Source organism: Jaculus jaculus, chromosome 1 (assembly GCF_020740685.1).
Source record: "Jaculus jaculus isolate mJacJac1 chromosome 1, mJacJac1.mat.Y.cur, whole genome shotgun sequence".
Taxonomy (NCBI): Eukaryota; Metazoa; Chordata; class Mammalia; order Rodentia; family Dipodidae; genus Jaculus; species Jaculus jaculus.
In genome coordinates, this window is record NC_059102.1 from 316,485,757 (window position 1) to 316,513,212 (window position 27,456).

At 47.3% G+C, this 27,456-nt stretch overlaps 1 protein-coding gene across 2 annotated transcripts in view; it reads left to right on the plus strand.

The window, feature by feature from the left end:
• Positions 1 to 21,045, plus strand: part of Cfap45 (cilia and flagella associated protein 45) — a 35,252-nt gene extending 14,207 nt beyond the window's left edge. For both annotated transcript variants that reach the window (XM_045132543.1, XM_012951859.2), the window contains exons 7-12: positions 2,475 to 2,604; positions 13,733 to 13,879; positions 15,983 to 16,096; positions 16,640 to 16,833; positions 20,258 to 20,482; positions 20,853 to 21,045. In XM_045132543.1, the coding sequence (XP_044988478.1) occupies positions 2,475 to 2,604; positions 13,733 to 13,879; positions 15,983 to 16,096; positions 16,640 to 16,833; positions 20,258 to 20,482; positions 20,853 to 20,931 (889 nt within the window). In that variant the 3' untranslated portion in view covers positions 20,932 to 21,045. The remainder of the gene's footprint in view (positions 1 to 2,474; positions 2,605 to 13,732; positions 13,880 to 15,982; positions 16,097 to 16,639; positions 16,834 to 20,257; positions 20,483 to 20,852) is intronic.
• Positions 21,046 to 27,456: the final 6,411 nt, after the last annotated feature.

The following is a 27,456-nucleotide window of genomic DNA, read 5'->3' on the forward strand; positions in this document are numbered from 1 at the left end:
GCCACTTCACCACTCTATACACCTCCCCCAAGTACCAAGGCTTGTCACAAGTTCTTGATTACTGTTGTTCCCTCTCTTGTGTGAATGCCCTTGTCTTTCGTTTTCCTCTTGGAATATGCTTTTTGCTTCTTTTTCTGTGCAGCCTTGTTGCCACGTCCCTGATTTCACCAGGCATGTTCCCGTCCCTCCGCCTTTTTACTCTCCTTTCACCCCCACCCCACACGCTTCCAGTGCTGGGATTCCCTGGCCCTCACTAGGACAGCGATCCTGTCATTCGCTAATATGAGTTGAGCGCCCACTATAGAATGAATACATTCATCCTGCTCTTCATTTTGCAAAGGGGCAAGTCCTTGAGCAGGCGCACTGTGGACTCGGTTTCCTAGAGCCAGAACATCAATCACATAATGCTTCTCTAAGAATTACCTCTGTAACTAGTCTGTGGAACACACTGGATGGCAGTTTTATTTCCCCATCTGTGTTTTGTTCTCTTGAACCACGCATCTCCGTGCTTTGAGTGGGTACCCAGCACACGGCCCCAAGGTCCCTAAGTAGCTGTGCACCTCTGAGGAAAACTGCCTCCTGAAGCAGCTCTAGTGATTTTTATTTATTTGTTTTTATTGATCTGAGTTTTATTTCAACTCACATACAAGTCCTGGTCCTTTGTATTGAGTTCAAACTGACTTCTTAGTCACCACTCCTGCTTATTTTATGCGGACTGTGAAGCGTACAAGTGTCCTGTCTGGATGCGGGTCGCATGTTTGTGCCTCTTGAGTCTTACCTGCCTTGTCTTCTCCCATTCTTTCAGTCTTTACTCATGCCATGGGGTCCAGATGCTTCTGTTTACTGACATGCTTGTGACAACCGGGGATCTAGCAGCCCTGACTGTGCGACTCAGTCCCCCGACCTTCCCCACTGAAAAGAGAGCTTTGCTGTGTCACTTTCAGGCCCAGCTTTGTCTGTCAGCAGCTGAGAATCCAGTGTGAGCATGGGCTTAAGAAAGACAGCTGCCATCCTAGGCGGGAAGACAATCAAAATCGGGTGATAGAATTAGAGCACCTGGCTTTTTAAATTTGCAAAGCTCTTGTGAAGCTGCCCTGGGAAGTTATCCTCCCTCCCTGTGAGAAGAAGTGAGAGGAAGTTGGGTTTTAGAGCTTGTTACACTCTGGTAGGGAGAAGGCAGGTTCAGATGTGGGAGTAAATCCTGGGAAGACAAACAAAGAACCCCAGAAAGGTGACGACCCAGAACCTGAGCACAGCAAAGTGGGGTTTCATCCCCAACACCCTGGGGAAGGACTTTGGTTCGGATGCATGAAGCATCTTGTCAAAGGGGCACCTGCCAAATGGTACCTGTGAACCTTCTAATCATGGGGCTATTTGAGTATAGCTGGGAGAAGAGACTTGACCCTTGATTTGTCCATCCCTCAGTCCCTCCATCAGTTCCTTCCTTCCTTCCCTTCTTCCATATGTGTAGGTACATGGTGAGGTGTGATGTATGTGGGCACACGTGTGTATGCGTTCATGGAAGCCAGAGGTCAACATTGGGTGTCTTACTGAATTACTCTCTGTCTTATTTATTAATTTTGGGTTTTTTTGTTTTTTTTTTTTGACTGGGCTGACCTGGAATTCACTGTGTAGTCTCAGGGTGGCCTCAGACTCACAGTGATCCTCCTACTTCTGCCTCTGAAGTGCTGGGATTAAAGGCATGCCTCACCACACCTGGCTGTATCTTATTATTATACTATTATTTTAATTTTTTGTTTATTTTTATTTATTTATTTGAGAGCAACAGACAGAGAGAGAAAGAGGCAGAGAGAGGAGAGAGAGTGAGAATGGGCACGCCAGGGCTTCTAGCCACTGAAAACGAACTCCAGATGCATGCTCCACCTTGTGCATCTGGCTTACATGGGTCCTGGGGAATTGAGCCTCGAACCAGGGTCCTTAGGCTTCACAGGCAAGCGCTTAACCACTAAGCCATCTCTCCAGCCCTTATTATTATTGGTTTTAGAAGCAAGAGTGAGAATTGTCATGCCAGGGTCTCTAGCCATGGTAGTTAAACTCCAGACACGTGCACTGTCTTGTGCACATGTGTGAACTTGCATGCTGTGTCACCTTGTGTGCCTGACTTATGTGGGACCTGGAGAGTTGAACATGGGTCCTTCGGCTTCACAGGCACATGCTTTAACTGCTAAGCCATCTCTCCAGCCCTCCATCTTATTTCTTGACATAGAATCTCACACTGAACTTAGAACTCACTGGTTCAGCTAGACTAGCTAGTCAGCAAGCCCTAGGGAATCCCTTGTCTCTGTCTCCCCAGCATAAAGATGATAGGTGGGCACCACCACTCTCAGCTTGTATGCGCTGGGGACCTGAACTCAGGTCCTCATGCTTGTGTGGTGAGCACTTTGCTCACTTATCCATCTTCTCAGGCCCTAGTCCCTTGGTTTCTGAACCGGTGTGGCCCTGTCTCTTTCTAGGGGAAAACGACAGATTGTGGAGCAAATGGAAAAGAACCAGGAGGAGCGCTCACTGCTTGCGGAGCAGCGGGAGCAGGAGAAGGAGCAGATGCTGGAGTACATAGAGCAGCTCCAGGAGGAGGATCTGCGGGTAACGGGGTCGCCAGAGCGTGCTGAGTTCTCCAGCTCCAGCAGCAGAACCCTCTAAGAATAGATGCACTCGTTCAATTCACAACATCATTGCAGTCAACTTTTTATTGCTGTTTTAAACATTGACTGGGCCATGGTGTCCTGCTGGTGATGAGCATTGATTTGGATAGCTATTGTCCCTGGCTCCCAGGGACCTGGGGTCTGAGACGGATTTATCGGTGTGAGCACACACATAAAGGAAATATATAGCTGCATGCTTGTACAAGCAAACATAGGGACGCTTTACAGCCTTCCCTCAATTATCGAGAAGTATTACACACTTTGTGGATGAACAGTATTGCCTTGTTTCAGGCTCCCCTGCTGTTACCTCATTCAAAGTACATAACATCCCATTGTCATTAATTGTGCTGTGAAGCCAAACCTTTTCTTCTTATTAGCCTAAATAAAATTAGTAAGCATATTTATTGCAAAAATAAAACAAAACAAAAGCCTAATGACATACCTGCCCACATTATATAAAGTTGAAAAGATTGTCATTTATTTTCCTTATCTGGTCTGTTGCAATGTACAAACTTATAGCACAGTGAGGATACAACAGACACTTGAGCATTTATTCTTTCTAGTTCTTGATTTTTTTTTAGTTTGAAAATTTTACACCCAGAGGGACATAGAAAGAATTGAATTATACTGTAAATTCTTCACTTAGACTTAACGATTATTAATTAGCCATTTTCCTAGCTATAAGATTATTATTACTTTTTTTTTTGATAAGGTCTCACTCTAGCCCAAACTGACCTGAAATTCACTATGTAATCTCAGGATGGCCTCAAACTCACAGCGATCCTCCTTCCTCTGCCTCCCGAGTGCCACCACGCCTGGCTATAAGATTATTTTTGTTAAGCTAGTTTTAGTTGTTGACGTCTTGTCACTTTGCCAGTGAATGCTTCTTCAGTGCCCATCTCAGAACATGGGTCCTCTCACATGTCTGCAACACCATTACGACATCTTCCCTCAAACCGTCCAGCTAGTGGTTTCATCATATATATACCTAATATGTAATCAATATTCAAATTTTCTCAATTGTTCCGAAAGTGTATTTTCAGTTATTTTATGGCTTATCTCTTTAGTCTGTTTTGATCTAGAAGAGTTTCCACATTTAAATATTCTTGTTGTGTGTGTGTGTGTGTGTGGGCATGTGCGTGCCATGGTGTGCATGTGGAGATCAGATGACAGCCTCCGAGAGTCATTCCTCATCTTCCACCTTGTTTGAGACAGGGTCTCTCTCATTGTTTACTGCTGTGAGTGCCAAAGTAGCAGGCTGGTGAGCCTCAGGAGTTTCCTGACTCTGCCTCCCATGGATATAGGCTCTCTGGTATTTCAGATTCCTGCGTCACTATATCTGGCTTTATGTGGTTCCAAGGATCTGAATTCTGGTCATAAGGCTTGTGTGACAAACACTTTAAGCCTTGAGCCAGCTCCCCAACCCACTCTTTATTTCTTAGGCTTTAAACTAAAATATATATATATAGACAACTTCTATATTTACAGGCAACAAATCATGCATTTCCCTCCCCTCCCCTCCCCTCTCCCACTTTCCCCTTCATAACTCTGCTCTCCATCATATTCCCTCCCTCTCTCCATTAGTCTCTCTTTTAATTTGATGTCACCATCTTTTTCTCCTATTATGAGGGTCTTGTGTGGGTATTGCTAGGTACTGTGAGGTCTTGGATATTGAGGTCAAATTCTGTCTGGACAGCTGTATGTAAGGAGTGTTACCCTTCCTTTGGCTCTTACATTCTTTCTACCACCTCTTCCACAATGGACCCTGAGCCTTGGAGGGTGTGAGATGTTTCAGTGCTGGTCACTCCTCCATCCCTTCTCAGCACTATGTTGCCTTTTGGGTCATCCCAGTGGTCATTGCCATCTGAAAAGAGAAGCTTCTCTAACCAGAAGTGAGAGTAGCATTAATATATGAGTATGAACATTAAGTGTAGTGCTATCAGGGCAATTTGGTAAGAGTCATATATGCATTTATCCAGACAAGAACAGGCTTTATACCTGTAAGGATCATGACCTCCCCTGCCATAGGCTTTTGGTTAGGTTTTCAGTACTAGGCACATATTCCTTCCCATAGAGTGGGCCTTCCGTCCAATTAGAGAGCAGTTGGTTTCCCCCAGAGCAGACATGACACTACTGCACTCGTTCAGTCATTTGGCCTGTCTGGCCAAACTTGAGGTTTCCGGTGTCCACTGTTTTCACCACTGATGACTTCTGTCTCCCATAAGGCTGAATGCGGTACAGCTTTTTCCAGCTTTCAGTTGGCTGGTCTACAGGGAGAAGGTTTTCTGCTTAACACCAACTTGATTTCTCAGCGACTTTGCCGCTCATGCATGTGAAGTCTTCAGCAATAGGGTCTTACCATCTCTTTCTCATGGGGAACCAAGGGCCTTGGCAATAGCCTATAATGTTTTGGAGGCAACAGGAACCTTCCTGGCCAATAACTCACTGGAAGGTATCCTATACCAGGCACTGAAAATTTTCTAGTAACAATCTATGACTTCTGGATGTGCCATTATTTAAGAAAGTAGATTTTCATATGTCTTATTCAGAATATCTTGAATTTTGATTGACCTCCCCCCCGACCTTTCTTTTACACAATCTCTTCCCCTGACCTCGGTTAGGCCTTTCCCCTTCCTGTAATCTGTTCTTCGACTTACATATATACAATACTATCCTCTTAAGACCTTCCCTTTCCTCCCTCGCTTATAGCCTTTTTCTCGTTTATGAGCCTCTGCTACTGATTTTTGGTTCTAGATCAGACACATGTCTGTACATTTGTAGCCAGGATCCATATATAAGAGAGAACTGTGACGTTTGGCTTTCTGGGCCTGGGTTACCTCACTTAGTATAATCCTTTCAAGATCCAGCCATTTCCCTGCAAATTTCATTTTTCTTTAGTGCTTAATAGAACTCCATTGTGTAGATGCACAACATCTTTATTATCCATTCATCTGTGGATGGATATCTAGGCTGGTTCCAGTTCTTAGCTATTGTGAATAGAGCAGCAGTAAAAACATGGTTGAGCAAGTATCTCTAAGGTAGTGAGAAGAGTCATTAGGATATATGCCTAGGAGTGCTATAGCTGGATCATACGACAAATCTATTTTTAGCTCTCCCAAGAACCTCCACACTGATTTTCACAATGGCTGTACCAGATTACGTTCCTTACAACAGTGCAATAGGGTTCCTCTTTTACCATATCCTCGCCAACATTTATTGTCATTTGTTTTCTTGATGGTAGCTGGAGAGAGGTGGAATCTCAAGGGAGTTTTAATTTGCATTTCCCTGATGGCTAAGGATTTAGAACACTTTTTTTCAGATGTTTATATGCCATCTGTATTTCTTCTGGTGAGAGCTCTCTATTTAGTTCCATAGACCTTTTTTTTTTTTTTGATTGGGTTGTTTGATTTCTTATTATTCTGTTTTTTTGAGTTCTTTGTATATTCTGGACATTAATCCTCTGTCAGATGTGTAGCTGGCAAAGATTTTCTCCCATTCTGTAGATTGTCTCTTTTCTCTATTCACAGTGTCCTTTGTTGTACAAAAGCCTTGGTCATAAGGTTTGTGAAGCAAACACTTTAAGCCTTGTGACAGTTCCTCAAATCACTATTTATTTCTTAGCCTTGAAATTTTTCAAAAATATTTATGAGAGAGAGAGAGAGAGAGAGAGAGAGAGAGAGAGAGAGAAAGGGGCAGATAGAGAGAAAGAGAATGGGCATACCAGGACCTCTAGCCACTGCAAACGAACTCCAGACACATGTGCCCCCTTGTACATCTGACTTACGTGGGACCTGGCAAATCAAACCAGAGTCCTTAGACTTCATAGGCAAATGCCTTGACTACCAAGCTATTTCCCCAGGCATCTTAGCCATTATTATTTATTTATTTATTTATGGTTTTTTTGAGGTGAGGTTTCACTCTAGTCTAGGCTGACCTGGAATTCACTACATAGTCTCAGGATGGCCTTGAACCCATGGTGATCCTCCTACCTCTGCCTCCCAAGTGCTGGGATTAAAGGCATTCACCACTATATGGGGACCATTTTGATTTTTAATTGATACATAGTAATTGTGCATATTTATGGGGTTATAATATGATCGATCAGTATGAATAAATGGTAATGGCCATATCAGAGTAATTGGTATATCCATCACCTCAAACATCTTTTATTGATAACTTCCATAAATACAGACAATATACCATGATCATAATCCCCTCCTACCATCCTCTCTTTTCTCCTATCAAATCCCCCCCTCCACTGAATCACTTCTTTCCAACTAGTTTCCTATTTTGGCATCACTTTTTTTCTTCCTATCATACAGGCCTTGTGTAAGAGGGTCTTGTGTTAAAGGCCTTGTGTTAGTAGTGAGGCCCACACATGAATACCACCAGCCACTTTGTACTGTCAGCACTCCTCTCCTTCTCCCCTTCCTTTTGACTTTTTTTTTTTTCTTTTTTGAGTTAGGGTTTCACTTTATTTCAGGATGACCCGGAATTCACTATGTAGTCTCAGCCTGGCCTTGAACTCACAGAGATCCTCCTACCTCTGCCTCCCAAGTGCTGGGATTAAAGGTGTGTGCCGCCACGCCCAGTGGGCGACTCTTACATTCTTTCTGCACCTCTTCTGCAATGGTCGCCAGGCCTTGGAAGGTGTGACAGAGATATCTTACTTAATGCTGAACTTTTCACTGCCACTTCTCAGAACTTTGCTGAATTTTGAGTCACCTCAGTTGTCGCTGCCATCTGAAAGAGAAGCTTCTCTAATCAAAAGTGAGAGTAGCATTAAAATATGGTCATTAACATAAGTATTTAGAGGGTAGTTTTGTGGGCATAATATATATCCATTTATCCAGATAACAGTAATAGTTCCCTGACTAGGGGTTATTACCTCCCAACCCCTTTCATTAGGTTTTCAGGACCAGGCATGAATTCCCTCATGGAGCAGACCTCAAGTCCAATCAGAAAGCAGTTGGTTTCCCCTATAGCACATGCCACCATCACACCAGTTGGTACATTTGGCATGGGTGGCGAGCCATAAAGCTTGCAGGGTCTATTGTTGATGAACACCATTGATAACTTTTCTCCCCCAACAACCTGCATAGCTCTTTCTAGCATCCTAACAGCTAGTCAACAGGGAAGGAGGCTTCTAGCTCAGCTCCAGCTTAATTTCTCAGCGACCTGCAACCTAAGCATATGGAGTCTAGAGCAATAGAATCTTAGTTCTGATGGGTAACCAAGAAACTTGGCAATCACCTGTAATGTTTTAGGGGCATCAGGACTCCCCTGGCCAATAACTTGCTGGAAGGTATCCCACCCCTGGCACTGAAGTTTTTTCTAATAACAGTCATGGCTTCTGGGTACAACATTATCTTCTACGAGATACTTTTGCCCAAACTCTTTTAAACACATATATTATTAGCTAGTGAAAAACCAGGTTTCCATATGGCTTATTCATAAATTTTAAACTGATTATCCCTCTTCTCAGCCCTCCCCTACCCCCTCTATTTAGACCGTGTCTTCCCCAGTGTTCTGCCCCACTACTGACTTATCTACACTCTCCCCTTAAGCCATCCGCTCTCTTCCCTCTCTCATTACCCTTTTTTAGCTTCCTGGTCTCTACTACTAACTTTTATTCCAACTCACAGACAAAAATCTAAGCATTTGGATCTAGAATCCACATATGCAAGAGAACATGTGCATTTGATTTTCTGAGCCTGGGTTACCACACTTATAATATTTTGCAGATTTATCCATTTCCTCCTAAGTTTCAACTCCATTATATAGATATGATATATCTTCATTATTCCTTCATCAGTTGAAGGGCATCTAGGCTGGTTCTATTTCCTGGCTATTGTGACTAGAACAGCAATAAACATGGTTTAGCAAGTATCACTGTAGTAATGAATAGTGTTCTTAGGGTACATAAGTCTTACACTAAGGAATGGTATAGCTGCATTATATGGTAAATCTGTTTTGTTGTCTCAGAAACCTTCACAATGGTTGACTAAGTTTGCATTCCCACAAACAATGGAGAAGGGTTCTCTTTCCACACATCCTTGCCAGCATTTATTGTCATATGATTTCTTTCCTCCCTTCCTTCCTTCTTCCTTCCATCCCTCCCTCCCTCCTTTCTTTCTTTCTTTTTTTTTTTTTTTTTTTGAGGTAGGGTCTGGCTCTAGCCACAGCTGGCCTCACTAAGTAGTCTCAGGATGCCCTCAAACTCATAGCAATCCTCCTACCTCTGCCTCCTGAGTGTGTGTGCCATCGTGCCCAGCTGTCATTTGATTGCTTGATGGTAGCCATTCTGACAGGAGTGAAATAGTAGTGTTAATTTATTTCTCTGATGGCTAAGGATGTAGAACATATTTTTGGATGTTTTTTGACCATTTGCGTTTCTTCTTTTGAGAACTCTATTCAGTTCTATAGCCCCCCCCCCTTTTTTGGTTTTCCAAGGCAGGGTCTCACTTTGGCTCAGGCTAACCTGGAATTCACTGTATAGTCTCAGGGTGGCCTTGAACTCTTGGCAATCCTCCTACCTCTGCCTCCTGAGTGCTGGGATTAAAGGCATGTGCCACTGTGCCTGGCTCCTAGCCCATTTTTTAATTGGGTTGTTTTATTTCTTTTTTTTAAATAGTTTCTTTATTTGGCAGACACAGAGAGAAAGAGGGAGGGGGAGAGAGAGAGAGGGAGAGAATAGGCGTGCCAGGGCCTCCAGCCACTGTAAACAAACACCAGATGCAGGTGCCACCTTGTACATCTGGCTTACGTGGGTCCTGGGGAATCAAGCCTCAAACCAGGGTCCTTAGGCTTCACAGGCAAGTGCTTAACTGCTAAGCCATCTCTCCAGCCCTTATTTCTTATTATTTAGTTTTTTGAGTTCTTTGTAAATCCTTGATATTAGTCCTCTGTCAAATGCATAGCTGGCCAAGGTTTCCCATTCTGTAGGTTGCCTTTTTGCTTTATTCACAGCGTCATTTGCTATGCAGAAGCTTTTACTTTAATGATGTCCCAGTGGTTAATTCATTGTCATACTCCTTGAGCCACTGGAGTTCTATTCAGAAAGCCTTTTCCTATGCCTGTATGTTGAAGTGCTCTCCCCACTCTTTCCTCTAGCAGTTTAAGAGGTTCAGGTCTGATATGAAGGTCTTTGATCTATTTAAACTTGATTCTTGTGCATGTAGAGAGGTTAAGTATCTGTTTTTATCCGTTTACATATGGATACCCAGTTTCCCCAGCACTATACATTAGAGAGGCTGTCTTTTCTCCAGTGAATATTTTTTCATTTTTTGTAAAAAATAAGTTAGCTGTAGCTGCCTCAGTTTACATCTGGGTCCTCTATTCTGTCCATTGATCTGTGTGTCTGTTTTGTGCCAGTACCATGCTATTTGTTGTTACTATGGCTCTGTAGTATATCTTAGAATTAGCTATGGTGATACCATCTGTCTCACTGTTGTTGCTCACAAATGTTTCTGCTATTCAATGTTTTTTTTTTTGTGCTTCTAAATGAATTTTAGGATCGTTTCTTCTATTTCAATGAAGAATGCTACTGGAATTTTGATGGGGATTGCATTAAATCTATAGATTCCTTTTGGTAAGATAGATATTTTGACCATACAAAACCCTCATAAGTGGAGGAAAAGAAGATGACATCAAAACAAAAGAGAGATTAATTGAGAGGGGGAGGGGGTATGATGGAGGGTGGATTTGTGAGTGGCATAGCGGGGGTGAGGAGAGAATTATCATAGTTTATTATCTATAATTATGGAAGTGGTCAATAAAAGTTAAAAAAGATAAACATTTTGACAATACTGATTGTGTCAATTCATGAGCATGGATGTCTTTCCACTTGCTAGTGTATTATTCCATTTCTGTCTTAATTGTTTTAAAGTTTCATTGTAGAGATCCTTCACTTTGTCTATGGCCATACTTCCCTGATTATGTCCAATCTTGTCTGAGTTCAGAAGCTAAGCATGGTTGGGCCTGGTTAGTAGTTGAATGGGAGATCCTTAACTTTCTTGGCTAGGTTTATTCCAAGATACTTTATATATATATATATTGGACCTTAAACATTTGACATTTCTTTGTATTGGGAATACTCAAAATCTGTTCCACTAGCTATTTTAAAATATACAATTAATTATTGTCAATGATAGTGATCTCATTATGCTACAGAGCATTAGAAGTTATTCCTTCCATCCATTTGCAACCCTGTTCTTTTTAACAACCCCTCCCCTCACACACTTGTTTTGATAACACTGATCCAGGCCAGGTGCCTTAATGAATGTTCTGCATTGATACTGGCCTGATTCTTTCTTCATAGTGCCACTTAACTCACAAAACACATATCCTTTTTTTTTTCCTTTTCCCCCATGTGTTTGGATGATTGAATTGTCATTAGCCAGTATATCTGATGCTAGTGAGTAACTGGGGGCCATGAAGGGTCCCACACGTGATCTGAAGGTCCTCAGAACCCCTGTGCACTTGTGAGGAATGATGTGAGGAGAAGATTGAAGATCACCCAGGTTAGGGTAGAAGTTAGGGCATGTAGTCATGTGAACTGCTTGAGAAAGGGACCCAAGGACATCCAGAAGACAGAGAGATATGGCCGAGGTACTTCAGTTCCTGCCTCAGGGGAGAGACACTGGGAAAGGCCAGGAAGGAGAGGTATGAAGCAGATACTCGGAGAATCGAGAGGGAAACCAAGGTTAGAGAATTCAACTAGATTGTGGGCAATGGAAATTGGTGGGTTCATTGGGATGTTTCCAGTGACTCAACCTCTCCATTGAGGTTGTGTCATTGTCCTTTGGATGTCCTTCAAAAAGACACTCCCTGAGTCTTCAGGGAATATTATTAGGTAAGTTTAGGTAGAATCCTGTGCTCTACCAGCCTCAGAACTGCTGTATCATTATTTCTGGGGAACAGGGCAGCTCTGCCCACCTTGCTAGCAAGTTGGAGAAGAATGAAGGGAGTTTTTCTAGTTTGTTTTAAAAAGCTTCAAAGACAAAAGGCAGGGAAAATACTCTGATTCCTTGGAAATGAAATGAGCGAACAAAAACAACAAACCAAACAGCAAACATATAGGCAAAGAAGTAATCAAATCAATACATGATTATACAGACGGCCTGGACCAGAGGCCCTCAGCTTGTTTTACTTTGTGCGTCAGTGTGATTCAGTACTGCCTGGGGCACCAATGACAGTCCCAGGTGAGAAAAGATTGGAAAGGAAAAAAGAAATGGAGAAGGGGGAGAGAGAGCGAGCCTGAGAGAGATCATAAGAGCCGGAGGGACAGAAGGGGAAAGGTGAGGTGTGCAAAGAAGTAAGGATAGTGAGAGTGAGGGATGCATGCCATTCTGCCACATGCACCACATGGCCCAGAGAGGCAGACAGCCTTGGCATCACCTGGCTTGGGAGGGAGGCTTCCTGGAAGAAAAAGCAGTGAGCCAAACTGGCAGAAAGCCAGCCCCGGAGGAGGATGCACAGCCGTGTGGTCTTGGCTGGTGAATCAGGGTGAAGTTGGGCTGAAGAGTTGCCATGAGGCTAGGCAGAGATTCAGCCTTTGAAGAAATGAAGCTGGAAAAGTGTGGCAAGCAGGGTGCATGGGTGGGTGGGTGAAAGAGTGTGAAGCAAGGGCTCTGAGGTGGATGGGAGGTGAGGGAGGCAAGCTGCACAGAATTCCAATGCCTCCATATTGTGACTCAAGCATGTACCTTGGCTCAGCAGTGGTAGACTTTGGAGGTTTGGTGCAGGAAAGAGAGGCTCCTTCCTTAGAAAGGATCATGTCACTTGGGGTCACATTGGTACTGTGTTTTCCATCACTGAGAACCAGAGAAACATGTTTTTCTGTCTCAGGCTTTCTTTCTTTCTTTCTTTCTTTCTTTCTTTCTTTCTTTCTTTCTTCCTTTCTTTCTTTCTTCTTTCTTTCTCATATGTCAGTCACTTTGGTCCATTTTGTAGTAGTTTACTGGGTATTGGCTGTTTCCTCATGTTTGGCTACTTGTTTTGGGGGGAGAGAAGGCAGTGACATTAGTTTCTGTCTTCTACCCGGAAAAGACAGAGTGAACACATGTGAAATGAACGGGGGCCCTACAAGGCAGGATTTGGTCACCTTCTAAGAGGTATGACATCAATCATGAACGAAGAACGTTCAGAAATGGAAAGACACGGAAGTTGGAAGAGTCAAGTAAGGCATCCAGAGAAGGCTGAAACTTGAAGTAGAGCGTGTTTCAAAACTCTGCCTCTAGTTTATTACCTATGTGACCTTGGGCAAGTCACTTAACTGCTGGACCTCACTTCTTTAGAGAGGTTTTGTTACGTGCCCAGTGAGTGGAAACTATTCAATTAGAAAAAAATGTTTGATTATTTATTTTTTATTTTTGGTATGTTTTTGGGTGTGTGTGTGTGTGTGTCCACCTGCGTGCACCTACCATAGTGAAGGTCAAAGAACAAATTTTGGGTGAGTTCCCACCTTCCATCTTGTTTTGAAGCAGGGTCTCTTATTCTTATGGTTAGTCATTGCTGCATTTGCTAGGCTTGCTGGGGAATTTTGGTGTTTCTGCCTCCTATTTTGCTGTCGGCATGGTGGGATTACAGAAGCCCACCACAACTTCCTGATGTAAAGGAGGGCCTGGGGTTCTGAATGCGAGTATTTAGGTGCTTTATCCATGGAACCATCTCCCAAGACCACAGTGTTTACTTTTATATTCGTCAATACTAAATGAGAATTGAAATCCTGAGTTTCAAGAGAAGGAAACTGGAGGCTGGAGGATTTAACTCATGTAGTTACAAGAGTAGACTTTAGCATGATACATGGGTGGGGGGGGTGGGCACTGAGCCTTCACCTCCTGAAAGTGTATAGAGATCAGCGGTGTCAGGGTCTGTCACAGAGTGAAGTTGGAGGTCGGCTGGAAAGAGCACATCTGGTAGCAGTCACCCTTAAAGAGCAGCTTTAACAAGGGCTAGTGACGATAGCTGGACCGCCTCCCGCCTCCCCTGCCCCCCTCTATCCCAGCATGTCAGTGGCTTTTTGTCTTGTCTCTCTTTGCTTAAGGCTGTCTTCTTTTTGCTGGTAGGACATGGAACGAAGGCACCAGGAAAAACTGAAGATGCAGGCTGAGATTAAACGTATCAATGATGAAAACCAGAGGCAGAAAGCAGAGCGGCTGGCTCAGGAGAAGCTGGCAGACCAGATGGTGATGGAGTTCACCAAGAAGAAGATGGTAGGGACCCACTTTTGAAGGCCAGGGCCTGTGTCCAGGAACGGCGTGTCTGTAACAGGCCTGGGCAACAAGGGAACTCCAGCAGAAGACAGTCATGTCTTCATTCTAAACCACATGTCCTTAGTTCAAGGGCAAGATTGGGGTGCAGATGGCTTTGACATAATCGTGGTTCTATAATGTCCATTTTTTGGGCATTAGACTGTGCATAGGCTCTGTGCTGAATGTTTTGCATGAGCTCTCTTCATTTTTGCAATAGTGTGAAGTGGTCACTGACAGATTTACAAATATACCGAATGCTTCAGCGTGTGCTCAGCACTAGGCTGAGTGCTTAACACAAAACCACGCGTGGAACTCAGCAGTCATTTCTGTCCACGGAGAAAGTGGTGGTGCTGAGTGAGCTACGTGTAGGAGTTGGTGACCAGGTCAGGTTTGCTGGCTGAGCAGAGTCCGTGGGGGTCGTGATGAGAAAGGAGGATGGTGAGATGATGGTGGAGAGCTGAGGGCTGTTGCTGAGGACTCAGACCTTGAACAGAGCTGGGAGGGTGGTGTGATGGGGCATCACCATAGCCTTTTTATTTTTATTTTGGTAGGGTCTTGCTGTAGCCCAGGCTGACCTGAAACTCACTATGTAGTCTCAGGATGGCCTCGAACATCACAGTTATTTTGAGCAGAGAGGAATGTCTTGTTTTCACTCATGGAAAGGATATGGACTAGGCGGAGCTGGGAAAGGCTGGAGACTGGGAGAAGACCAGACCCCTGGACATGTCCACTGTCCCCATAAGCATCTAAGTGCAGTCACATGTGACTCAATGACACATTCAAAGAAATGTGTCAGGGGCTGATTGATACTGCTGTTGGTAACAGAGTATGCTGATATAAACTAAGATGGCTACAGTGTCACTGGGCAACATAATATTCTGGGGCCATCATCATATATGTGGTCCATCTTTTGACTAAAACATCTGTCTCTGGCATATGCCTGTATGTCACTAGTCCTTCCCTTCCCAGTGGCGTCTCTTATTGCAGTCAGAATTCCTTGCCCTGGAAGGTAAGGCAGAGAAATCAGCTTGACCTAGTGGAACATGACTTCCAAGCAGGCAACTTACTAAGCTCACTGGAAGTCTGGACAGGTAGAATGAAGGCTAAAACTAAATTGTTCATAGGAAGACCACATTTCCACTTAATACGTGACCTTAGTCTTATGGCTGCTTGAAAAATACTTGTTAGGAAGCTTTAAGGATATTCCTGTTCTTAAGAGTGGTGGCGGAAGAAACTAATTTTGTTGGTTCCCTTTTCCGGCATCTCCTACTCACTGTGGGATTGCCCAAAGCATGGCTGGCTGCTTGCCCACGGACTGATGAGATAGCCTCCAGCAGCTGCGCTGTACAAGACGAGGCGGGAGCCACACTTGTTCCTTGGTCCAGTGGCTCTGCATCTTGAAACTACTTACCATGCAGTGGAAGGAGTATGAGATCTGGACTCAGGACGCCTGTGTCCATGTCAGTTTCCTCATTTATGATATCTGTCTCATGAGATGTTCTGAGAGTTCTTTAGGATACTTCCTGGGGAATCCCATTGTAAACAATAAACCTTTTTTTTTTTTTTTTTGGTTTTTCGAGGTAGGGTCTCACTCTAGCCCAGGCTGACCTGGAATTCACTCTCTACTCTCAGGGTAGCCTTGAACTCATGGTGATCCTCCTACCTCTGCCTCCCAAGTGCTGGGATTAAAGGCGTGCGCCACCACACCCACCTCAAATTATTTTTTTATTAACAACTTCCATGATTATAAAAAATATCCTATGGTAATGCCCTCCCTCCCCCCACTTTCCCCTTTGAAACTTCATTCTCCATCATATCCCCTCCCCCTCTCAGTCAGTCTCTCTTTTATGTTGACATCATCATCTTTAACAACAAAACTTTTAACAGAGGCTGGCTGGTTTTATGCTTGTGCATGGCTAAGGTCTCTGTATCCCCCTCCCCATTTTAAAAGCAGTCAAGAAGTGGTAGGGGAGGTATTGGAAAATGTCTCTGTTGCAGAGACTCTTTCTCTGAGCAAGGCTGAGACAGTGAGGGCTGATCCCTAAGAGCTTTTCCTTCTGGCAGGCTCGAGAAGCGGAGTTTGAGGCCGAGCAGGAGCGGATCCGGAGGGAGAAGGAGAAGGAGATCGCCCGCCTGAGGGCCATGCAGGAGAGGGCGCAGGACTACCAGGCCGAGCAGGTGCTCACTTACTCTGACCCGTGGCTTCTCCCTGCCTCTCCCACGCCCTTCCCGGTTCCCCGGGCAGCTTGTAAAGGCTGAAGACAGAGAAAGAGGGGGCCTGATGTCCAGTATTTAGTAGCCCGAGGAGGAAGGGTGGACCTGCTTGTGGCAGCAAGGGACTGGGCAGCAGCATGTGCTTAGGTTTGAAAGTTTCTGGTTGCTATATAAAGATCTGAGCAGTGAAATAACATGTCACCAGAGGAAAATGTGGCTCTTCTGTCACTAGCACTTTTTAAAATTAGAAACAATTTCAGGGGGTGCCTGGAGGCGGTTGAGGAACAGGGGAAAGAAATGGGCGAGAGGAGAAGGGCAAGGTGACCCCTCAGGGTATCTTCTGACCTCGCAGTTCTATGCCAGAGTCCCATTTATTCTTCCCTGGAATAACTTGCTGCCAGAGAAATGCACGGTGCTCCTAAAAGCAGGTGGGGGTCTGTAGGTAGGGGTTTGCCCACAGATGGCCGATCCACACTGTCACCCCCAACCCACCGCCCGCTGTCCCAGGATGCCTTGCGGGCCAAGCGCAACCAAGAAGTAGCCGACCGGGAATGGCGCCGCAAGGAGAAGGAGAACGCGCAGAAGAAGATGGAGACCGAGGCCAGGATGCGCCAGACCAGGCTGGAGCAGGTGGCTTTCAAGGAGCACGCCCTGGCCGTTCAGGTGCAACGGGACCGGGATGAATTCGAGAGGATCCTCCGGTAGGAGAGGCTTGAGAACCTTGATTTCCTTTCCCTGCCTGTGATGGAGTAATGGAAGGAAAGTTGTGTGGACAACATGGGTATCCGGCCTGTGTTGGATGGAGAGGAGCTTTCTGGCTGGTTAAGAGCATCCATCTTGATCATGTTGCAGCAGTCACTAGCCGCATGGCTGGGTAGATACTTCAGAGGTGCCTGGGCCACGAAGCTTATAATTAGAGAATTGGAAAATAGCATCTGCAAGGTTTAAGGAATTGGGGATTGTTTATCCTGGGTGGGAAGAGGTGTAAGTGAAGATAGACATCTGGCCCGGCCCGTTCTGCCCCTCCCATATTCTTTGGCAAACTGTGGAAGAAGCTGCGGGAGGAGAGGAGAGGAGAGGGGAGGAGAGAGAAGGGAGGAGAGGGGAGGGGAGAGGAGGGAAGGGAGGAGAGGGGAGGTGAGAGGAGGGAAGGGGAAGGAAGGGTAGGGGAGGGAAGAGGAAAGGGGAGGAGGAGGAGAAGGAGGAGGAAGAGGAGGAGAGGAGAAGAGGAAAAGAGGAGAGAGGAGAGGAGAGGAGAAGAGGGGAGAGGAGAGAGGAGAGGAGAGGAGAGGAGAGGAGAGGAGAGGAGAGGAGAGGAGAGGAGAGGAGAAGAGGGGAGGGGAGGGCGGGGAGGAGAGCATTAGCCGCCCAGGGCTGTGCCCCTGGAGCGGGACTCTGAGGGAGTCTTTGCCTTGATTTGAACACTGTGTACTAAGCAGATGTGCTCAAGTCTGTGAGGTGGGTATCATGGAAAACACTAGAAATGAGTGGACGTCATGCTTGCCTATTCCTTAGGAAGGATGTTAGAGGCTCATGTTTGGGGCCCTCACTGTATTTACCCCATCTCCGCTGGGTGGCAGCTTTTTACTTTATCATTTTATTTAATTTTATATTTTATGTTTTTTGGTTCTTTTGAAGTAGGGTCTCTCACTAGCCCAGGCTGACCTGGAATTCATGGCCTCAAAATCACAGTCCTCCTACCTCTGCCTCCTGAGTGCTGGGATTAAAGGTGTGTGCCACAATGCCTGGTTTATCCTTTTATTTTTGTTCTTTGGGCTCATTGTTAATTCCCACGTGTGTGAAGGCTAAGCATGCTTCTGCATGCTCTTCTGACCTCTCTCAGAGCAGTGTGGCATCACAGGTGTCCTAGGCTTCCCTCTCGGCCACCACTAGACCTGGACCTGGCCTGATCAGGAACAATTCCTCGCTCCTTCTTGTTCAACCTCATTAGCTCAGAAGTTTTCACAAGGAAAGATACCAGACACTATTTGGAGAATGTGACATTACAGAAGTTATGCTAGAATGAGCAGAGACTGGGCAGCAGTGACCAGTGTCCTTGGGTCTGTGTTCTAGGTCCTTCCTCTTGGAACTGCCTCAGTTAGTGACAGGCCAGCCAGGCTACCCAGGCAGAGGCAGAGCAGATCTGAAGGGATCTCTGTCCTGCCAGTCAGATTCCTGGGCTTTTTATAGGATCATGGGCCCCAGCCTGTTCCCACTGGCTATGATACCTTTTGGCTCTGTCGTTTTCTCAGCCCTCAGGGTTGTGTGCTGGTCACTGGGTACCTGGTAAAGAAGGCAATCCCTTAAAGCCCCTTGGGAGCCTGCCCTTGGGCTCCGGCTTGCCTTCCAGATGTCTCCCCCCTCCTCCCTGGCCTCCATGCCCTTGGACATCTGTGTGCCTTTAGTAGACACTAATAAATATTAATGGAATTAAATTAAAGTCCTACTTTTGCTGCTGACCCATTTGTCTCTGCCTTGCTTGCCCGAAGCATACACGGTAGCCAGTTATTAAAGCTTGGCCAGTCCTTTGGAGAAGTTCAACTTCACCTGCTGTCCTAGGTTATCATCCAGACCTGTGTCTCTACGTCATGTGACCTCCACACTGAGTATCTTTACTAAGAATGCCTCTGCCACAGTCAGTGACACAAATTTTCTTACTTTAAAAGCATGGCCTGCTGCATAGCCTGTACATGGACTTCCATGTTCTGGACAGAGGGGCGCCTTGGACTTTCAGTCTGTTGACTAAGCTGAAGTGGGCTCCCTAACCTCCCATGTGGGGCTTAGAAATGCCTAGAACTTTTTGGAAAGTACTAGTGGTAAGATCCCACTCCCACAGGTTCCAATCTAAAAGGTGTAAGGTAAACATCTTTTGAAATTGTCTAGGAGTTTTCTAATTCGCAGTCAGGCCCTATGATAACTGTCCTAATGCTGTGGAATGATCATATATTAGTTACTTTTCTCATTGCTGTGATACAATACCTGTGGGGGGAGACATGCTAGTGACATACATAGATCCCTCCTTTCCATAATTCTCCCTCCATTGAGAAGAATGTGAAGCAACAGGAAACCAGTCTACACTCAGAAGAGCAAGGCAGAGGAGGGGCTGTATCTGCCGTCATAGATGTGTCTGAGCAGTGGGCATTTGGTGTGCGGTTACAGAGGGGCAATCAGGGGCAGTAGTTCCCTCCCCATTCACTAGGAAGGCTCCCGAAAGGTGTGGAGTTTTGGGAGATGTTTGTATAGTGGGAAGAGTTGTTAGAAGTTGAGAAGACTTCCCATGGTTGGTAGATTTTGCAAGATGGTGAGAAGGAAATGAACAAGTGAAGTAGTGTTTTGGGAATCTTTGTTGGGGTATGAGAGAGCCTACGGGAAAAGAGCAGGGGAGAGGTCCATGCCTCAGATGGTTTTGAATCTTGTTTTTGATTACGTTGAGAATAAATTGGATTGTTAGCTCAGATGGCCTCTGACTGAATATTCTCTAAGATGTGAATATGTTCTTGTTTTGAGTTTTTTTTTCTGAACCTCTTGGATTGCCACTAGTGATTTCCTTCCCTGTATCTGAGTCCATGAAGTGTTCTTATGGAAGAGGCTTCTAAAAGGAATTAGAAGACATGGATCCATAGGATATTAGACAGGCTCCTTCCTTCTTTTAGAATCCAAGTGGCAGTGACATTACAGACTACACTATCACTTTCTTGTTTGGTTTTGTCAATGTTATTATCATCAAAAAGGAAAGAGAAGAAAGGGAAGGGAAGGGAAAGAGATAACTTAGAAGCTGGAAAAAGTTATGCTCCTAGTGGGTAAAATCTCTAGTTTATGGGACTATAGGACCAGCTACATATTTTTCAGAGCCCAGTGAAAAACTAGACTGTGGAATTTCTTGTTAAAAAAGTATTAAGAATTTCAACACTGTGATAGTAGAGCATTAATCCAAGCCCGGGGCCCTGTAAAGCATGCCCATGGCATACAGTTGCATGATCACGAGGCTGGTCCTGGCAGATGGGAAGGGAGCACTGGGCTAGTCCCTGGCCTGTAGAAGGGGGCTGGAGGTCGGGGGGCTGTGGTGTTTGAAGCTGACCACCGAAGGGTCACCCAGGAGCTCACCCCATTCTACTCCTCCCCTAGGGCTCAAAGAGAGCAGATTGAGAAGGAGAGGCTGGAGCAGGAGAAAAAGGCCGCAGGGTACCTACAACATGCCAACGAGCTCCGACGGCAGGTGCGTGAGAACCAGCAGAAGGAGGTGCAGAGCCGGCTCGCCATCTTTGAAGAAGGCCGGCGCCTCAAGGAGGAGGCCCAGAAGCGTCGTGAGCGCATTGATGACATCAAGAAGAAAAAGCTCGAAGAGCTGAGGTGCACTGGGGTCCTTTATACCCCCCCCCCACTCCTCTCGTCTTCCCCAAAGAAGTGGTGTGGCAGCTGGAAGCATGGGCTCCGTTCAGGAGGAGCTGTCAGGGGTGTTTGGTGGGAGGCCCTCTCCTGACTTAAGGCTTACCCTTTAAGGGGACTCCAGCAGAAGGTTCTGGGACTTGGTTTTCCTGGCTCTCTGGGAGCTTGTTGGCAGTGTGTTGGGACCTTGGCATGAATGTTCATGGGGGGGAGGTATGTGGTGGGATCAGGGTGGGGTACAGGTCCTCAGGTTCTGGAAACCCAGAACCTACTTTGTCCTGTCTCGCCCTTGATCTAGCACCTTCCTTATACCTGTGCCCGTTTTCCTTGGCAGAGCCACCGGCCTTCCTGAGAAGTACTGCATAGAAGCCGAGCGCAAGGCTAATATCCTGCCAGCCACCTCTGTGAACTGAGAGGGAACCTCGGTGGCCTTTGGGAGACAGATTCTGCCCAGTCTCTGGGTGTCCACAGTTGTTACTAAGCTAGACATTTCATAGTTACAGATTAAATCCATTCTGTTCCTCTAAGGAGCAACTTGACTTTACTGTCGTGGGTAGAGAGCTGCTGCTGAGCACTGAAGGTGTGGAATAAATAAGTCACGGGGACGGAGGTGAGCTCCTTGACGCTCAGGGGCTTAAATGAGAAAATGTTGCATTTTGCTTGTCCCTCTGGTACTTGAAAGTCCTCCTTTTCCCCTGAGGGTCTCATGGCCTTTTGGTAATCACGTCGGGTGTCTACTTTCGGTGCATTCTTATCTCTTCGCTGGCCCTACGCCAACTTCAGAGGCCCATTCTGGGCACTGAGGCAGAGCAGGGAGCTCTGGCCCAGGGCTGTGTGGGGGCGGAGCCGGACAGGGAGGCGCAGGAGGGGCCGGGCCGGGCCGGGGCTGGGCGCTTTCCAGGCCCCCAACCATGACTCAGACCGCAGCTATGGAGGGGGCGGTGTGTGAACCGGCCCTCGCTGTTCCTGCCCCAGGTCTCTTCTGCCAGAGCCCTTTCAACCCAGGCCGCACTATAAAAGACATCCGTCCCAGCCCTGTCAGGCACACTCAGGCAGCTCTTCACGCAGATGCAGCTGACCCTCACCGGCGTGGCCCAGCTCTCCTCAGCTCACCTTGTTCCCATTAGTGGGGCTCCTAAAAGCCATTTCTGTCCGTTTCAACTTTCCCCTAATCTACTTCTTTCATTCACTCATTCAGCTGCACACTGAGTACCTGTCATGTGCCAAGTACCCTGTAGGCACTCAATGACAATAGCAGACCTGGTCCTGTCTTCTGGAATCCTCTTACTTGTGTTCCTTACCCTCCCCTCAGCTGCCCACCCTCTACTTCATATACTTTCAAAGTGGACTTGATGGCTCGACTATCAGCCATCCATTTTTGGACTGGAGTGCTACCTTTCAATGGTGGAGACACTTCTGGGGGGTGGAGGGAAGTGCTTCCACGAGCACCCTCATTGTGGTACCCCTCCGTCTCCCCCACCTGCAGGGCTTACTCCACCTCTAAGACCCAGAGCCCAGTTTTGCCTTCCCATGTGCCTCCTGCACCATAGGAGGAGCGGACAGCTGCTGGGTGCGTCCTGGGTGTTTACGACGCTGGGTTACAAGGGCCTCGGGCAAGAGTCCTCTTTTCATAGGGCCTGTGAGAGTCAGCAAGCTGCTTCCTTTGCTTCCAGTTTCCTTGGCCCCAGAGCAGCTACCCCAGGCACCCTCTCCACCTTCCTCACCAAGAAGACTGCTGCCCCACGCAGCCAGGTGGGCAGCCCCACTGGCTGCTCGGAGAGAAGACTTTCTTACTTCCCTGCTCAGCACTCCTAATACAGTGCCCTCCTACCTAGGGGAGTGGATCTCTTCTGAAAGGGCTTGGGAGATGTGGTGCCCGGCTCAGGAGAGCAGGGACACGTGCCAGTGCCACCGAGGAGCCTAACCCCCTTCTGTAGCTGGTACTAGCATCACCTTGCTCACCTGCAGCGACCGCAGGACGAGTCAGACACAGCCTTGGGGACCTGGAGTTTGGCCAGCTTCACACCTGTTGTCCCTCTAAGGCCTGGGAAGAATGGGTCCTCGTGGAGTGCAGGCTAAAGAGAGGGGGGTTCCATACCCTCTGCCAGTTCCTGGGTCCATGTAGAGAAAACCATGGGCCAAGTTCACAGGTAGAAAGAATCCTGGTATTTGACGGGGGCTGTTGCTGGTGGAAACAGGTCTTTGAGGCCCACCGATCCCAAGACCCCAAAGTGACAGTGTCTGGTCAGGGTCTAGACACAGGGCAGTAACAGGTTACATGCATCAAAGGCCTGGCTTTACGGAAGGGACTGCACACCAGACTGTGAGCAGGCGGAGTTGCTTTGGGAGAGACTCTCAGCCCCTAAGGAGGATGCTCACTGAGCATCGTGAGGAATTATTTTCTTATCTGAGAAAGGCATGGAAGTGAGATTTTATTCTTCTCTCTGTATTCCTGAGAAGCCCCACACTGGCTTCCATCGCCTCCAGAATCACCTCGCTCATCAGCACAGTTCCGGAAGTTGGACAGTCCTGAGTGCAGTTAGCGTCTTAGGCCAGCTCCAATGTGGGCATCTTTTATAAGTCCTCTACACCTCTAGATGGGGGACCGGGGGAGAGACTAGTACCAGAGGAGTCACCTGGCTTATGTGGGGTGAGTCTGTGGCAGCCTGGTTGAGCGAGCAGAAGGCTGGGTAAGTGCAGCCTACAGGGTAGGAGAGGGCCTGGGGACCAGGGAGAATGGGTGTGGCGCTGAGGACTGCAGAGGGCCCCAGGCTCAGGAATCAGGAATGACCAGCCTCAGTCTTGCTGCCCTTTGTTGAGGGATGCTTTCTGCTAGGGAGGCCTCAGCTGATCCAGCCAGCTCAGGCTGAGTAGTAGAAATGGCTTTGTGTACCCCTCTAAACCACTGAATCAGCCTTGGGCTACTTGGGAGGCTGCAAAGGGGTACAGTGGGAGCTCTGGAGATAAGCAGGAGGGGGAGTTGATGTAGTGTCTTTGTTAAGGTAAAGATGTCCCTTGCTGAATGCTGACACTATTATTGACCTTGTTGAATGGGTAGTGGATTCTTTTTTAAGTAAAATTAATTTATTTGAGAGAGAAAGAAGAAAGTATAGGTGCACCAGGGCCTCTTGCCACTGCAAAAAATCCCAGACATTTGTACCACTTTGTGCATCTGGCTTTACGTGGGCACTGGGGACTTAGACCTGTGTCACTAGCTTTGTGAGCAAGCGCTTTTAACCACTGATCCACCTCCCCAGCCCCTGGATTCTTTTTTGTTTTTGTTTTTTCAACATAGGGTCTCACTCTAGCCCAGCCTGACCTGGAATTTACTCAATAGTCTCAGGGTGGCCATGAACGCATGGTGATCCTCCTATCTGCCTCCCAAGGGCTGGGATCGGAGGTGTGCACCACCATGCCGGGCCCCTGTATGCTTAAATCACTTCTTTTTAATTTATTTATGTATGAGGGTGCGTGCTAGCTCCTAAGGATTTCCTAGTCTCTGTCTTGTGCTTTTGGGGTCCTTCAGTCTTCACTGGGCTGGTCCAGCCTAGGAAACCTGGGGCCTGGGTTCCCAGGTGGATCATTGAATCCGATCTGCCAGCAGCTGCCTCCCGGGCACATGTGCCTGGCTCCTGCCTGGGCTGTATGCCCACATGATGCCCTGATGTGGCTTGGGGGCGGTCTCTGAAGCTTTGCACCTGCTCTTAGAAGCATCCTAGTTGGGCCTTACTCAGCAGCCTGTCCTGGTGGTCAAGCCAGGCAGAGTCCCTGACTCAGTGGAGTGCTGGGGTGTCCTCCAGTGTCCCTGAAAGCCTAAGTACCCTCACCTGGCTCACAGCTGGCATTAATTGGTTTCAGTAAAAGCACTTTGAATAGACTTGGATGAAAGGGGCTGTCAGCGTGCAAAGCCAAGCAGGGCTTTTGGGGTGAGAAAGGGTGGTAGCTGCTTAAGTGATGGAAGAGGGGAGACGCTGGAGTCTCAGACGAGAAGTGTGGGTGCACAGGCATGGCAGGTCATGAGCAGAGGGCACCTCACTTTCTGTTTTCTCAGTCACACCCCTCTTACTGTATTCCTGCATAGCCTGGGAGCCTGAGGGAGAGCTGCCAAAAAGGAGACGGCTTACTGGATACCTGAGGTCCCTTCCCAACCAAGGCTGCCAGCCATGGTGACCCACCTCCCTGTCAACACTCTGCTATGCATTCCAGGAAATCATATTATGGTTACTTGGCATATCCACGTTTCCAACATTGTATAAGTTATTCATGACTTAGCTGGGTCTTGCATAGCTCAAATCCTCCCCTTGCCGTGGGCACCCACAGCTGCCGGCCCTGTCAGCTGGGATATGGCTCTTGAGATGTGAGCTCCTGTGTTCTCACCCATGTCTTTCTGGGGATGGGGTAGCTGTAATGTCTCAATGCCCTCTGAATACTTTGATACTTGGATAAGTAGGATTGAGGTAGTGGCTTTCTCAGAAGCCTCCCAGAAAGGCGGTGGGAGGGAGTGAAGTGCAGAGGGTCCAGACCTGGAAGAAACCACTTAGAATTAGAGATCGTTTCCACATGGGCTTCTGGGGGAAGACTGTCTCTGGGATAATGGGGATGAGCACCATATCATAGTCTAAAGTTTGGGAGGGACACCTTTAAGCCCTTCTGGTGCTGAATCTTTTTTTTGTAAACTCAAGACGGATGGTTGGACAGTCTGGCTTGCACACCTTAAGACGTGGGACATTGACTTTTTCATAAGGGAACACAGTACCTCAGATCAGCCCCTTGGGTTCTCAGAAAGTTCACAATACTGAGTCATTATCTATCTTTCCGTGCATGCACGGCCCTAGTTCTATTCTTTGGTGCCCCACAAAATAAGTCCAGGATCTTTACACACAACCGAAACTTCTTGCTACCTTCTGCAGCAGCTGCTATGAGTCTTAGTATGAAAACTAATATCCATAGAAACACAAGACTGTCAAGAGGAGGGAGAAGACTGGGGGAGGTGGGGAAACTTCCACCTTGACCCTTGGGCGGGGCTTCACACTACCCTCTCCAATCCACCCTGGCAAAGCTGAGTTCCTTCTAAACCCCACCTTCTCTAGCTCAGTCCCTTATCCTGGTATCCAGGCAACGGGAAACAAACAGGGAAGGCAGGGTGCAGGCCAGCCAGGTCCTGCTTAGCCTGGAAGGCTCTGAACCAGACACCTGTAGTTTCCCTTCTGCTGCCTCTCTACCACCACCCTCCTGGACAGTGGTCCAAGGCAAGGCCGGCCTAGGACCACCCTGGGGGACCTTTGTAGATGTATGGGAGAACCCAGGTGCCGAAGCAAAGGCAAATTTTATTTCTACAAAAGTCCCACTGAACATATGGATTAATTCATCACAAAATCTGTTTCCATACATGTGGACATGTGGCCTAGGCCCATCAATCTTGATTGCTGAATCTCTCCTGAGGGCAAGGCTTGCATCCCAGTGAGGCGCTCTGGAGGTTTGTATAGGAGTTTCCGAGAGGTTTAGTTCTCAAGGACCTTACCTCCGTCCAAAATAATCATCGGCTGTCACCCTGGTTTCACTCTTCTCTGCTGTGTGGCACAGTCCTGGCTTAGTTCCCAAGCACTGCAACACTCCTTTGGTCACCTGTGGGGTCCTCCTGCTCTCTCTGGCCCATCATTAGTTACCTTGTCCATCTGTTTAAACATTATGCCACCAGGTGGGACCTTGTGAATATTAACATAGCTTATCACACGTGGGCTAGGTATCTCCGCTGTGTCCTGCATCTGAGGGGGTGCTGTGGGAGGAGAGCCACCGACCCGCTTTCACGTTCCCCAGGAGCCTTGCACAGAGTCCTGCCGGTTACGGAAAGGATGAAGGCTCTGCAGGATGTGGCTGATCTCTGTGAGGTGAAAATACCTTTTATCTTCAAGGGCTTTCGGTTCCTTCCTGGCTTTGTCATCCTGATGACATACTCTTTACAAGGGATTTCTTCTTGCCTCTGCTCATTATCCTAATGACATCTCAATTGGTGACATTCGGACCATCACTTTTTGTCATCGAACTTGAAACAGTGGTGGGTCAGGCCACTCCTTTAGAAGTGGGGACTACTTTTGTAGTTTGTGTTGCTTACTTTAGGAGTCTGGCTCAGCTTTAGGATGATATTGCTTGATGGGAGAGAGTTGGGTATACCCAGGTTCTCCACTAGGGTCCCCCTCATTTGCAGGTGGGCCAGGGGTATCACTGAGGCCTGGGACACCAGAGCATGGCCTCAAAGTATCCCCGGGTGATCTAAACGTAAGGCTCTTGTCTGCATCATTGATTTCAGCCTCCGTCCTCAAGCCACACCCTCAACGCCGGTTTATGCATAGATAGCCACTGCGGTTTCTGCATCTCAGCCTAAGCAGAGTGATTCTCTCATGCCACCAGTACCATCTGAGACCTTTGTCCTTCTCACCCAGCCGTGGCCTCACCTGGTAGTCAGTCCCTGCTCCTAAACATTCACTGAAATCTGGCGGGACGTCAGCAGCTGCAGCGGCTCCTCGGTTTCTCTGGTCTCCGTGGCTATCTGCCTCTGGGCCTCCGCGGCGCTTCCTCACTCCTGCCTTCATACCCTATTCAGAGACTTTCTATGCTGGCTCACTCCTGTCTAGATAGCCTGGGGTGAGCTCTGGGGACAAGGAAGAGGGGCCTGAGAGGAAGGGCTAGAAGAGGTCAGGTTGCAGTCCTGGGCCAAGCCAAGGCAGCTGAGGGGCTTAAGCCGGGACCTGGGGAGTCTGGGGAAGGGTTGGGTGGTCTGGATAGGAGGGAAGGACTGAGGGTGGTGTGGAATTGCTGAATTGTGAGGACGGCTCTGGAGGCAGAGTAGGTTGCCTGGCCCTCCCCAGAGGCTCTGGGGTTGGGCTGAATCCCATCTCAGAAGCTGCTTTGGGCTTCTCTTCCCTTCCCCATGTCTCTCT